General features: G+C 34.4%; 1 protein-coding gene across 2 annotated transcripts; it reads left to right on the top strand.

Moving 5' to 3' along the window:
- The first annotated feature begins 2,425 nt into the window (after positions 1–2,425).
- On the top strand, positions 2,426–9,987 carry LOC117704026 (olfactory receptor 4K14-like). 2 transcript variants are annotated; one of them, XM_076929433.1, is made up of 3 exons: positions 2,426–2,555; positions 3,993–4,267; positions 7,701–9,987. In XM_076929433.1, the coding sequence occupies exon 3, from the start codon at positions 7,727–7,729 to the stop codon at positions 8,663–8,665; it is 939 nt and encodes a 312-aa protein (XP_076785548.1). In that variant the 5' UTR covers positions 2,426–2,555; positions 3,993–4,267; positions 7,701–7,726; the 3' UTR covers positions 8,666–9,987. The 2 variants fall into 2 exon arrangements, with proteins under 2 accessions (XP_076785548.1, XP_076785549.1); XM_076929434.1 differs by having other exon boundaries at positions 2,434–2,546.
- Positions 9,988–15,740: the final 5,753 nt, after the last annotated feature.

Consider the following 15,740-nt stretch of genomic DNA (forward strand, 5'->3'; position numbering starts at 1 on the left):
CTCTTTATTTATCTACACATCTTTCTTTATCTATAGGTAGGAATCTTAAATTTTTATCTCTTGTTTCAGCAGGTATATTGGTATGTATTATGGGTACAATTTCTTTCTCTGTTCTATGAGATAAAAATCTCACAACAGAATTCCCAATCTTCTTCCTCTTAGAATCTTTCTCTCTCTATTTGGGTTTGCAATATTCTTTGAGTTTTGAGTGCAAGAATTATGTCAATGTGTTTAATGGGAATGGTCACCTCATAATCATTTTTCTCTATATTTTAACCAGCTAGGGTTTTCTGTGATGATTTCCATCTGCTACGAATAGTAAGTTTTTTTCTATGAAGTACGAGATTCACAATTATCTTTGAATATAAGGACAACTATTTAAAATGCAGTTGGAATTGTAATGTTTATAAGGTTATGATACTAGGTTTCTGAATAAGACTTATGGCCTCAATAGATCCAGATAGTTGTCTTGGTTGCCAGTAAGAGGTATATTTATTTTCTCATTGAAAGAATCTTAAGTTAAATAAAAGAGCTATTGGGTTACTACCATGATAGGAGTGTCATTATTGCCCCTTTAGATGCAATTTGTAAGACCAGTCATAGGCACAACAGCTAGGTAACAACATTCATACTGTTACTCTGTGAGAAGCTTGCATAGCAATGTCTGTTATCATGAAAACCAGTTCTTGAGAAGACAGTTTTCAAGTTAGATGGAATTCAAATCTTCTAAGACCTATGTCTGAGATACATGTTGCCTTTAGCAATACAGGCTTACCTTCAACAGCTAGGAGGCAACAAAAGGCAATAGAAATAGTCTATAGGCTTTGGAAGTCTCTTAGACTTTTCTGAGCAATAACTTGAAAAGAGGTATCTTATGCCTAGTTCTGGAAATGTTTGGTTTGGTTTGGTTTGGTTTGGTTTGCTTTGTTTTTTTTGTGTTTTAAAAAAAATGGTTTATGCCTTCTGTGTGGAGTATTGTCAACTCAATTGGCAAAACTCCATTTAGGATATAAATGTTTATGTCATACATAAGCTTTTATAAATATAAAACAATGTTTTCTTGATACTTTTTCAAATATTCCTTAATGTTATTTATTTCTCTTCTCTTCATCTATCTCCTTGTTGACTTCCCTTCACTTTTCCTAATTAAAAGCCACCTACCTATGAATCTTGGTACTTTGGAGTTTTCTGGTCACTCTAGATATAAATGCTCCATCAGATGTTTGGCTAGTAAAGATTCTTTCCCATTCTCTTGGCTTCTTCATTCAGTTAATTTTTTCTTCAGCTGTGTAGAAGCTTTTGGTTTTCCTGATCCTACTTACCAATTGTAGGTCTTAACTCCTGAGAAAACATAGTACTAAAAAATTCCTTTACAACAACTTTATTATGTAGTGTACTACATGTTTCCTTCTACTAGTTTCAGTGTATAGTTTTCATATTTAGATTTGATCATTTTGGAGTTTATTGTTATACAAAGTGATTAATAAATATCTAATTTCATTCTTCTGCAGGTAGAATGAAAATGTCCATTTCCCCAGGAAACTTTGTTAAAATTTTGTCTTTTCTACAATGTGTGAATTCACATCATTGTCCAATATTAGGTGACTATAGTGATGAGTAATCTACTGTTTGTTTCTATGACATTACAATTCTGTTATTACTATGAATCTATAACATATCATGAGATTGGTAATGGTAATCACTCTACCATTATTGATTTTTTTTTTTTTTTTTGGAAATTGCTGGGGCTATCCAGGGTCTTTTGTGGTTCTAAATAAACTTTCAGATAGTTTTTCTTTCTTCCTACGACATTAGATAGAAATTTTAACTGAGATTGTGTTTAATCTTAAATCATTTTGATAGAATGATGATTTTCACAATATTAATTCTACCAACTCATGAACATGCATTTTCTTTCCATTCTCTGGTATCATTACTAATCTTTTTTTCAGAAATTTAAAGTTTACATGGGAAGATTTCTTCATGGTTGCTGGTACATATCAACATTTCTTAAATTATATATTTAAATGTCACTTTTTTATTTTATTCTTGTAGAATTATTTTAAATTTAAAATAAGAACAAAGATATTTGAAATGTACATCTATTTTTTTCATTAAGCATAATGGGAGGAGTAAGAGAAGGTATCTTATAAGATAAAAGGGCCTGCTTATACAAGTATGGTAACCTGAGTTCAGTCCTGGATATCACAAAACTTCCCCTTGGTTCTTATTTGGTCAAGTGAATAATTTTTTAAAAATGGACTAATGTCATTTATAGACTAATAAGAATGTCTCTATAATTTCACAAATAAGTAGTAGCACTTGGTGTCATTATTAACAGAGAAATCCCTAAGAGATGTTCAAGATAATTAATTTCAGGGTTCTAATTTTGTTCAGGAAACAGAACAAGTCATTTCACCCATGGGAGAACTTCAGGCAGTGGAATATACTAGGCTTAGAGGTGCTTCAAGACAATGCATCTGCATGAAATGGATATCTTCATGTGAATACATCAGATGAAAGAAAATGTGATCAAGGAGAAAAATGTGAGTTTGGTAAGTCATTTTCTCTTCCCAATAATCTAAGATAATTCTTGAAATATTTATAAGTATCTTTTTAACGAAATCCATTATATTTGGATTTGAGCATATTTTTGTCATGTCAATTTTAGAAGCTAACTAAATGGTTTCACTATCTTTTGAGCCACCAGAATTTTCTGCAGATTCACATCAGTGCTTCTGTCACCAAATTCAATAACTTGGTGGCTATTCTTATAAAAAATACTAACTGTGGCTTTTAGGTGAATAGTATTTAAAAAGTTAATAAAGAAAAACATACCAAATTGTTCTTTAAGTAGTATTTAAACCAACCGTTTATTATTTACTCTGATTAAATATTTTTCTATGTAGATTGTTTCAGTATCAACAATTTAAACTTTGTAATAGTGTCAGTATTTATGTTTTGTAAGAATTTGCAGGTACATTCATAATTATACACCGTATTCACATTATACATAATTATAAACATTAATAAATACCACTTTGTATTGTACTGTAATTGCTTTTAAAGTGATATATGAGGGGGGCATGTCTGTGTGTGTGTGTGTGTGTGTGTGTGTGTGTGTGTGTGCATTCTGAAACAAATTGTTCAGCTGAACAATAAAATAATTGCCTAAAACAATACAAACAATATTGTTTTAAGGTGTACATGAAGTTGAAAGGAGACAATCTGATGAATCATTTTACTACAAATACTAGAAAATCTTGCTTATTTCTCTGTATATGTGTGTTTTTTTTACACCTTCCCAATACTGTATGACTTAACTGTGTGAGTTTTGCAGATAAGAAAATGTAAACAAATACTTCTAAGATAAAGCCATATATATCATTAATATATTATATATATATATATATATATATATATATATATATTTACTTATTTAAAATCTATGCTTAATTTAGTAGCCAGCAAAACCTCAGTTAATATTGATAGAACAATATGACTATTCCTCTGTGATTCTGAGTAATATTAATATAAAACTTAATTTCAAAATTGTTACATTTTTATTGGTCAATTGTTTTCTAAGAATTTGTATGGTCATCTTGCAGCAAATATTTTATCTTAAACACATGAAGAAATACTAAATTTCCATCATCTAAGTATTGTACAATGAGATCCCAAATGAGTTTTTGAAAGCTATCCTGGAAATTTTCAAATGACAAAAACTCATTTAGAGGTAGAATTCAAAAAATTGTCAAAATTTCAAGCTTCACACTCGTGTTTGGTGTAATAGCAGTGTATTTTCCTTAGAGAATCTGGTATTCTTCAGAGATCACATATATTTATGTAGCACACAAGACTCTGGTATTCCTAATGCCTTTAGACCATTCTTTTCATTGTTACTCTTTGGAGTCCTCAAAAAAAGGGAAGGTTAATATAACTCTGATTATAATAAGAGAGATTTAATAATTCATTCTATTCTTTCACCACAGAGACTTCAGAGAATAAAATAAGATTTAAACATTGAAAACACCATGAAAATTACTGAAGATGAAGAAAATTGGAGATGATTTCCCACCATTCAGCTTGAGTGTTTTTTATTACAGATCACTATCTATCTACACAAAGCCTGGGCTGTGAGCTGAATAACTGTTGTTCACTAAAAGTTCAACATTACATTCATCCAGAGTTGACAGTGAAAGGCATCCTTTGCTTATTAGTTCATGTAATTTATTTTTTTCTTTCAAATAATACAAATGATCAATAGGTAAGTGATATAATGAGAAAACATGATAGAAGATTGATAGATAACATGATGTTCATGTCAGCACTAAAATATTTCTGTGTAAAAAATATAGTCTTTCATAAGGATTCAGTTATCTTTTATGATTCAAGTTTAGATATGATGCCTTTCTCACTGGTTATCACTTCTATATGTATTTGCAGTGGTAACTCAATAGGCAGTTTAGATAAATAAATAAATCCCATGATAAAGTTTGTTAATAAAATATTGTAATTCTGGTTTTTACATCCCAGGCTCAAATCATATGTTTCTTGTATGGTGTTCTGTATAGCATATCCCCAAGAATAAGGATAAAACATCTACTTTACAGATTTAAGCCAACCTTTTAATTCAATGATGTCAGAGAAATTACTGATGATCAATGGATGATCATGCTGTTAAAAAATGGCAAGATCCTATCAGAACGTTTATACTGAAATTTAATGTAATTTCTATCAAGTCCAAAGTTTATACTTATTCATAGTATAAGTTTCATTCCTGTTATGAATTGTTTTTTCACATAAATAAGAAGTAAATCTTTACAATGTGTTTACATTCATCACTGAACCTTACTGTTACTGATATACAAAAGTTCATCCATCTGAACAAAAGCTTCTGATGTCTTTAAAAAAAAAACAGTACTAACCTGCCTCCACATACACACATCACATGAATCAACAATACTTTTATATACATTTACCAAATTTCAGTAACAATATTTGTTTTAGAGACAGTTCTCTGGCTGTTTTATCCTACTATCTGGAATGACAACTGCATAAACCACTGTAGTTTGTGGGAAGACCAATTGTTTTAGGTAAGCCTGATTGTAGCTGATACAGACCCGGGCCCTTAGATAGCAACTGATTGCTAAGAGCAAAAGTGAACAGAGATTCAGTGACTCTTCAAAGAATTTATGATTTTAGGAACAAGAACAGATACAATATGATACCAAAAATATTTAATGAGTCAGTGATACTAATAAAGATTGGAACATGTTTTCCTACTTCTAAATATCTATTTATATAGATAAATTTGTCTTTTCCTGTTAAGATGTTTCATTAACTTATTTGACTGAATGCTTTAAGGAGGCTGGGAGAAACACTGCACTCTGCATTGTCTATGGTCCATCTAAATTCACTCTTACTCATTAGGATTTAATAAGGGCTTATCTTTTATTATGACATCTATATATGAGTTAGTATACAGGGGTTAATAGTATGTTGTAGTGAAAAATCTTTAAGAGCCAAGTATAAATTGAAGAATCATTGCAAAGATATTTTCAAAAAATGGTGGCCTTTGAGGAATGGGCAGCTTCCCCCTTTGCTCTTTCTGCTCAGTCAGTTCTTACTGTGCTATCTCCACTCCCCAGCTCTTATAGTACTTATTTCAATGTGTTTCAGAATAATTGTATATTTTTTCAGGGAGAAGGAGATTATAATTGCTTATTTGTTACCTTCATAAAAGACATAAACAGCTTTTTAGTTGCATATTTGCTTATTACTTGCATATTAAAAAAGTGTTAACAAGCCTGATTAAAATTAATTGCAAAGGTCCAAGATGTGAACAGAGATTCCAGCATGAGTAAACTTCTAATTGAAGCTGAGAGAGAAAGAACAAGAGGAGATGTTGGGTCGAAATAGAATCAGAACAGATGTTTGTGGAGGGGAGAAATAGTTAAATGACCCACCAAGAGAAAAAGACCTTAAGAAGGAAATCAAAGTAGATAATACATAAGTAACATTATGCTAGCAATATTAGCAGTTGGGAAAGTGAGTTGTTTCTAAAGCGCAATAGGCAGTGTTATCATATACCTTCACATGAAGCACAGTCCATGGTTATCATATGAAAAATTATCACCATGAACTCGTCTTACTTGGCCACTTTCCAAATTAGTATTGCTACCATACATACTTTACATCTGAGCTTCCATGCATGTTTCTCTGCCAGCTTCATGTAAACTGCTATGGGGAAACCTGGCATGCTTAGGAAATCATGTCACTTAGTAGGACTGACAGACGGGAAAATCACAATTAATTTTACAATCGTTTGGTTGCAAAGTCACCCTCCTTCACCTGACATTTTTAATTTTTTTTTTTTTTTGGTTTTATATCATTTTAGTTACATGCAAGTTTTAAGGTCAGTTCTAGGTTGAGGAACTAGCAATACAATAGATGCAAATAGTGAAGGAACAAGTAAGACAATAAACGCAAATAGTCAAAGAACAAGCAAAGCAATAAGCAAAGTCCCATGCTCACTCCTGTAATCACCATGTCTAAGGGCTTAACAAGATGACCAAAATATCTGAGCCTACTTCCCTATCCTACCCCAAAGTCATTTCCATGCCTGAAGCCTACTTTTTCTAGCCTAAGATTTATATTCCTGCCTGAAATTACTTCTTTACTCTAGCCTAATGTCCGATTCCTGCCTAAAGCCCATTTACTTGTCCTTGGCCAATATCAGATTCCTGCCAAGCAGACCCAAAAGCTCTCTACACCACCCCCTTTTTTATTTCATAAACAAGCCTGAGCCTGTCTTAGGTCATTCTGAAAAAAATGCCTTCCTTACTCGTCGTGAAATATGCATTATCAAAAGCAATCCATTTCTGCCTTATGTTGGTAGGACTCTGTGTAGAATCTTACCTGTCCTTGGCTTGCTAGCCTGATAAATTGATAACTCTGTCTGTGGGTCCATTTTCAGTTTCAAGCCATGTACTTTGGCTGCCAACGTGTTGATGTTGTTAAAGACAAGCTTTAACATGATGGGCAAGAGTAAAAGGCTAGTTTAATCAAGCTATATATACCATTCTTGATGCTTGACCAAAATAGAAATACTGACCTCAGACCATGGATAATTTTATCAGCAGTATCTGCAGCATCAAAGCTCAGCAGAGCAGCATTCTTTAAATTCATTATCTCACTATGCAAAGTTAAAACATCCAGAGAGGTGTTAGAATAAAACCAAATACCCTTCAAGTGTCTTTAAACTTTTTCCTAATTATAATGACCATCATTGTAAATTTTAGAAGTAACACAAATCCATTGGTGTTTGGCATAACACTCAACTGTTACGAAATTTTATGATGGCTGTTGACACTAATGGTCAGAAACTCACTGGTGAAACACACACATATTTTAGGCTGTCAAGTTGCTGTCTTACTTCCTCACTGTATCCTGTAAAAGGAATTTACTAATAGAGCATGTGTATAACAGTCACACCTGATGCTTCTCCTTTTGGGGAGTTGCTCTTGGTTCATTAGCTTTCACATTGAGCACTGATGTTTCTCAAAGCTGGCGCAAACTTACCTTTCCATTTGTGCTTTTCCATTTCAGGTGCAGATGTTAACTTACAATGTGAATGTCAGATTCTACTAGTTAAGCCATTTTCTACTTGCCTCTAATTGATCTCTCTTTCCCTGAAGGTTGTTTCTCAAGACACAGGAGTAAAATGGATGGAGGTAATCAGTCCCTGGTATCAGAATTTGTGCTTTTGGGACTTGCCCACTCACAGAATCTTCAGGCCATACTCTTTATGATGTTTTTGATGCTTTATCTGCTCATTGTGTCGGGAAATATTATCATCATGGTCTTAATATCCACTGACCCTCATCTTCATTCCCCTATGTACTTCTTGTTGGCCAACCTCTCCTTTGTTGATATGTGGCTTTCCTCAGTAACTACTCCTAAGATGATCACAGACTTTTTCAGAGAAAACAAGACCATTTCCTTTTCAGGATGCATGTCCCAGATCTTCTTTGCCCATTGCATTGCTGCAGGAGAGATGGTGCTTTTGGTAGTAATGGCTTATGATCGCTATGTGGCCATCTGCAAACCACTCCACTACTTCACCATCATGAACCTGAAAAGATGCACTGGGTTGGTATTGACTTCCTGGACCATTGGCTTTGTGCATGCCTTGAGTCACCTGGTAGTGATTGTGGAGCTGCCTTTTTGTAGCCCCAAGGAAATCGATAGTTTCTTCTGTGACATGCCACTGGTAATCAAGCTAGCCTGTATGGATTCTCATAATTTGGATATTTTAATGTATGCTGACTGTGGGGTTGTAGGTGTAACCTGCTTTATTTTGCTGCTCATATCCTACACATATATCCTTATCACTGTTCACCAAAGCTCTAAAGCTGGGGCATCTAAGGCACTGTCAACATGCACTGCACACATCACAGTAGTGATGATCTTTTTTGTGCCCTGCATCTTTATCTATGTGTGGCCCCTCAGTATCACCTGGTTGGACAAATTTCTTGCTGTATTTTACTCTGTTTTTACACCTCTTCTAAATCCAGCTATTTACACACTAAGAAATAAGGAAATGAAAAATGCTATGAAAAGGTTTATAAACAACTACATGGATTCCCAAGGGAAGTCCTAATATCCAGAAACCTGTACTAAATACTTCAATTAATAGAGACTGATTTTACAGAATATGTTTCAGACCATAAAGTTTATTTATATTCAATATTTTACCATACCCCTCTTCTGAAATAGGTTTAATGTACTTCGAATAACATAACACATAGTAATCAGCCACCACAACATTGTGAATTATTTACCTACAGTAAAAATATGATTGATCCTTCATACAGGAATATTATTCAACCCATTCTCTTGTGTCTTCCATAAAGCAGAACAATGTCTATTTACCAAATTTACATGTTTTTCTCTGTGAATCATAACTTAGTAAACCTCATTTGAATATAATTCTATATATGACGACATTTCCCAAACTTGTCTCTTGCTAAATTGCAACATTATCACTTTTGGTTAAGCCCGATATCTACAAAAATGTTAAAATATTAAGAAAAGTTCAGGCAAATGTAATAAGCTGTCCATGAAATAACAATAGACTTTATTACATATTCTTATTTAACTCAATAAACATAATGTTATAATAAAAGTTTACCAATGAAGCCTGATGATGTTTTCTAAGTTGCTTCAGTCATAAGGACAAAACTTTTGTTTTATATTAACATTTATGTATAATTTTAAATATTATCTCCCCAAAGACAATGAGCACAAATTCACAGTTTAATTCATGCATTTGTACTTAATCTATTCATTAATATATAACAGACCTCTAATACATACATTTGTAAGAATTTGTGCTGTGCTAGCTTTCTATATTTTATAGGTCAAAAAAGCCTCAGAGGCCTCCAAAACAGTTTCCAACCATGACTAGATGGTATAACCCTCTTACAACTTACTTTGACTCCAAGACATATAAAAATCAGTTTCAAAGTGACAGAGATACTTCTGAGCTGACTCACATTCATAGCATTAGAATGTCCTATGTAGGCTACTGGAGAATAAAAGAAATAAGTGATTTCTATCTCTGGGATCTGCATGCAATGAATAACCTACCAAGCAATATGTGTCTACTGGTACAATAATGGCTTTGCTCCTACAGAGTAACCCACCACTTTCTGATTAGACTTGAGACCTTTTCCATGGGAAAAAAATTATGGATAGACCAATAAACCTGGTCAAAACCCACAGCTGGGAGAGTCAGATGCAAATTCCCTAAGGAATCTACTATTACTAACAAAATAGTCGTGTGTTCCAACTCCCTTTAAACGCTTGTGATTGTGGCAATAGATCTGTGCTATTCCCAGACTTAGTGACAGAAGTTCTCTTGTTTTGAAGTGGGTAGTGATTAATGTAGAGACACAATACTATTCAAAGTGCTGAGAAGCCTATTAAACCTCAATAAAAGTGTTTATGTTCATATACTTTTAGGTGATTATAAGTGTGACTCTGAAATAAATGCATCCCTCTAAGCAAAGATAAAAGTGTACAGATGTTTTATGAGACCAAACAAGTATTTTACTGATTATATTATTTGTCCTAGAATCTTTGATTGAGTTTCCTTCTTTCCAGGTAGCCGTACTTTGTGTCAACATGGCAGAAAAAAAATTTTATTAATTTTTTTTATTTTATATTTTATTTATATTTTAGATGCCATTCCCTTTCCCCATTTCCCCTCCCTAGAAAACCCCTATCCCATGCCCCCCTTTCCTTTTTGTTTTTATACATTTTTTTAATGTTAATCAGAGGCTTTATAAGTTTGGTAATGCTCAATCAGAACTGTAACCCAATACCCAACCTAGATATATAAACTATCTTTGACTGGTGGAGACACGTCAACATCTGCCTCCATGTCCCCCCCCCTCTCTCTCTCTCTCTCTCTCTCACACACACACACACACACACACACACACACACACACACATCACCTAGCTTCTCCTCTCCTTCATTTTCTCCTCTCCTTACTCCATCTCTTTCTCTCGGCACTCCTTCCCCCTTAGCTCCTCCTACACATCACCCTTCCTGTTAGAATAAAACTATTCTCTCAAAATACAATTAGAGCATAATTATTCCTAATTATACCAGTGAGGTGCAAGATAGTCCTAATACCCAGTCCATCATTTTGTTGACTAGCCAGAACCTCTGTCATCTCTCCTAACTAAAGCACTTAGTTTTGAACCTGGCTTTTTTCTTGGCTTTAGAATGAATGTCAGCTGAAAACCATCCACTCAGATCTTTTCTCTCAAAGTAAATAGCCAGGATTGGCTATGACACTATAGGTCTTCAACCCTGTCAGAAATCCAGAATGACTCAGTTAACTAAAATTATGGGAAGCACTAAGCATAGCTTCTAAAACTTAGCCAATTTATAGAGACCGCTGAACACCTGGATAGCCCCTATACTACCAAACGTTGGAGCATCAAATCTTCAGCCTTCTGGCCCAGAATCATCTGACAGACCTTAGCAATGCAGAGTTATTAAGGGCTGATTACTCTGTCTAGGTAGATATAATCAGTCGACTATTCTTGGCAGAAAATTTTAAGCAATTATGGTTTTTTTGCAATTATTAATTTGGACATGTTGAATCAACATTAGCTGGAATAAAACCAACTTGACCATGGTGATTATTTTTTATTTTTATTCTATGTTCATGGACTTTCTTTTCTGCTTATATGTCTGTGCACCACTTGTGTAAACTGTGCTCATAGAAACAGCAGATCCTAAAAATGAATTTACCATTGCTTGTGAACCTTCACATTGTTGATGAGCATCAAAGTTGGTCCACTGAAAGTGCAACCAGTGCTTTCTCTACAACTCTACAAATAATCTTTTGACATATTTCTATATAATGTTTGCAAGTACTCTGCTGAGAATTTGTTTATTACTTTTATTTTTTTGCAGTGCAGTTGTTACCCTCTCTCAGTCCTTCCTCCCACAATTCCTCATCCCATTTCTCTTTGCCCTTTGTCTCCAAGAGGATGTTTGCCCCCTGCCAGGCCTCCCCATTTCCTGAGATGTCCAGTCCCTCAAGAGTTAGGCAGGTCTTCTCCCACTGAGGCCAGACCAGGTGGTCCTCTGCTGTATATGTGTAGGAGGCCTCAGACCAGCTCCTGTATGCTGCCTGGTTGGTGACTCAGTGTCTGAGAGATTTCAGGGGTCCAGGTTAGTTGAGACTGCTGGTCTTCCTATGGGGTTGCCCACCTTCTCAGCTTCTTCCAGCCTTTCCATAATTCAACCACAGGGGTCCTCAACTTCAGTCCAATGGTTGGGTGTATCTGTATCTGTTACATCTACATTTATCATGTATATTTGTCTGTTAGTCCTCATATTATTTTGTTGTGTCTTTGTGTGGTTTCAGTATCAGAGCAATACTAGCTCCTAGAAAAGTTTAATACTGTTTGTTTCTATAAAATAATGTTAGAAGCATTGGTTGTAATTTATCTTTAAATATTTGCTATATTCTATAGTCAGTCTATTGAGAACCTATGCTGTTAGAAGTTAGAAGTAGATATTTTATTAGTATTTAAGTTTTATTTGCTTGTTGTAGGTCTGTTTAAATGATCAATATTCTCTTGGTTTATCTTTGGTAGATCAGCTGTACATAGAAATTAAGTACTTTTTTATGTTTTCTATCTTTGTAGAATATGTGTTTTAAGATATGAAATTATGCTTTTCTGAATTTTTTTGATGTTTCTTGTAATGCACCATTATTCATCTCTAGTTTTATTAATTTGGGCATTCTTTTTTTTAATGATTAATTATGAAAATAGTTTCTCAATTATTATCTTTTTAAAAAGCCAAGTCCTCCTTACATTGATTCTTTTTTCTTTTTTAATTGAATATTTTATTTAATTACAATACAAATGTCATCCCCTTTACCCATTTCCCCTCCCTAACTCATCCCCCTCCTCCTTTATGCTTTTAAACCATTTTGATTACATGCATGTATTAAGGTCAGTTCTAGGTTGAGGGTCTAGCAATACAATACATGCAAATAGTAAAGCAATATAATAAACACAAATAGCCAAAAAAATCAAGGAATTAAAGCCAATTACATGAACACTCTGGTGATCACTGTTTCTAAGGGCTTACCAGGATCACCAAAGTATCTGAGCCTACTGCCCTGTCCTAGCCCAAAGTCAGTTTCATGTCTGAAGCCTACTTCTTTGTTCTAGTCTAAAATTTAGATTCCTGTTTGAAATTACTTCTTTGTTCTAGCCTAAAGTCAGATTCCTGCCTGAAGTCTACTTCCTTGTCCTTGGCCAATATCATATTCCTGCCAAGCAGCCCATTTCCTTGTCCTTGGCCCATGTCAGATTCCTGCCAACCAGCCCAAAATGATCTCTGCCTCTCCCCTTTTTTATTTCATTAACAAGACTGAGCATGTCTTAGGTCATTCTGACAAGAATGCCTTCCTTACCCATCATGGAATAGGCATTGTCAAAAGCAATTTATTTCTGTCTTAGGTTGGTAAGGCTCTGTGCAGAATCATGCCCGTCCTTGGCTTGCCATCCTGTTAATTTAATTAACTCTGTCTGGGTGTCCATTTTCAGGTTCAAGCCATGTACTTGTCTGCCAACATGTTGATGTTGTTGAAGAAAAGCTTTAACACAATGGGCAGGAATAAAAGTATTCCCAGGACAAAAAGGGCTATCATGAACAAGCTATATATGTTTGACCAAAATAGAAGTACTATTGAAGCTAGACCAAAATAGAAATACTGACCTCAGACCATGTGTAATTTTATCTGCAGTATCTACTGCATCAACACTCAGCAGAGCAGTATTCTTGAAATTCTTAAGCTCCCTATGTATTGTTAAAACATCCCAAGAGGTGTAAGAATTATGCCAAATACACTGCACCACATGTCATTAAACTTCTTCCTAATTATAATGACTACCACTCTAAATTGTAGAACTAACATGAATCCAATAGTATTTGGCATGACACTCAAGATGACTCCTTACCCTTAAATTCTGAACCACCTTCCATTAATTTGAATAGAAAAAAAGAGCATCAATCTATTCTTCCAAATGCCTATCTAAATCCTCTGGTATATTCAACACATTGGTAACATTTTTTGCTAAATGATTAACAAAAGTAGCTGTCTTAACTTCTTGTGTTACAGCAATTGCAGAAGCAGAGGTGCTAGCAATTAATGTAATTAAAGCTGTTATTCCAGCAATAATCATGCCCACTACTCTCTTGCTTCTGCTTAAAGCCTGACTCATTTCTTCCAGTACTTGCAAGCTATTTTTAGAATACCAAGGTTCTGTGATACTCAGGGCACTAAAACAAAAGCTGGTTGATAGACCTCCATAACTGACATGCAAGATTTCAAAACACAAACACAATTAGAAGGTGTACAATCCATGTAACTTACATTAAATACTGTAGAAAAAGCAAAGTATTTTTAACTTGACAATTAAAAGAGCCTTAACACATGTGCTAACACCTGCTTGAAATACAGATCCTTCCCCAACTTTATCTTTTGCTAACATAGCATCATAAGAACTGCAGCTAATTTCCATTTTGTTCTATTGACAGTGTCCCTTGACTTACAGAAACTTTAAAATTTTATGAGATGCTGTTTGTCAATACTTGATCATAGAGTACAAGCCATTGGTGTTCTGTTCAGGAACTTTTCCCCTGTGCCCATGTGTTTGAGGCTCTTCCCCCATGTTCTCTTCTGTTAGTTTCAGTGTATCTCATTTTATTTCAAGTTCCTTGATCCACTTGAACTTGAGTTTTGTACAAAGAGATAAGAATGGATCAATTTGCATTTTCCTACATGCTGACCTCCAGTTCAAGCAGCAACACCTGTTGAAAATGCTATCATTTTTCCACTGTATGGTTTTAGCTCTTTGTCAAATGTCAAGTGACTATAGGTGTGTGGGTTCATTTCTGGGTCTTCTATTATATTTCATTGATCTTCTTGCCTATCTCTGTACCAATACCATGCAGTTTTTGTCACTGCTTCTCTGTAGTACAGCTTGAGGTATGGGATGGTGATTCCCCCAGATGTTCTTTTATTGTTGAGAATAGTTTTCACTGTCCTGGGTTTTTTGTTATTCCAAATGAATTTGAGAATTGCTCTTTGTATCTCTCTGAAGAATTGAGTTGAAATTTTGATGGGGATTGCATTAAATCTGTAGATTGCTCTTGGCAAGATGGCCATTTATGCTATATTAATCCTGCCAATCCATGAACATGGGAGATCTTTTTATCTTCTGAGATCTTCTTCAATTTCTTTCTTCATGGTCTTGAAGTTCTTGTCATACAGATCTGTCACTTGCTTGTTTAGATTCCCACCAAGGTATTTTATATTATCTGTGACTATTGTGAAGGGTGTTGTTTCTCTAAATTATTTCTCGGCCTGCTTATCCTTTGAGTAGAGGAAGGCTACTGATTTGTTTGAGTTAATTTTATATCCAGCCACTTTACTGAAATTGTTTATCAGGGTTAGGAGTTCTCTGGTGGAAGTTTTGGGGTCACTTAAGTATACTATCGTATCATCTGCAAATAGTGATATTTTGACTTCTTCTTTTCCAATTTCTATCACTTTAGTCTCTTTTGTTGTCTAATTACTTATACTTCAAGTACTGTATTGAATAGATAAGGAGAGAGTAGGCACCTTTGTCTAGTCCCTGATCTTAGTGGGATTGCTTCAAGTTTCTCTCCATTTAGTTTGATGTTGGCTACTGGCTTGCTGTATATTCCTTTTATTATGTTTAGGTATCAGCCTTGGATTCCTGTTTTTTCCAAGACTTTTATCATGAAGGGGTGTTGAATTTTGTCAAATGCTTTCTCAGCATCTAGTGAAATGATCATGTGGGGTTTTTTTCCTTTGAGTTTGTTTACATAGTGGATTGCATTGACAGATTTCCATCTATTGAACCAACCCTGCATTCCTGAGATAAAGCCTACTTGATCATGGTGGATGATTATTTTGATGTATTCTTGAATTTGGCTTTTGAGAATATTATTGTATATTTTTGCATCGATATTCATAAGGAGATTGGTCTGAAGTTCTCTTTCATTGTTGGGTCTTTGTTTAGATTAGGTATGAGCATAATTGTGGCTTTATAAAAAATTGGCTAGTGCTCCTTCTATTTCTATTTTGTGGAATTGTTTATAAAGGA

Source organism: Arvicanthis niloticus, chromosome 2 (assembly GCF_011762505.2).
Source record: "Arvicanthis niloticus isolate mArvNil1 chromosome 2, mArvNil1.pat.X, whole genome shotgun sequence".
NCBI lineage: Eukaryota > Metazoa > Chordata > Mammalia > Rodentia > Muridae > Arvicanthis > Arvicanthis niloticus.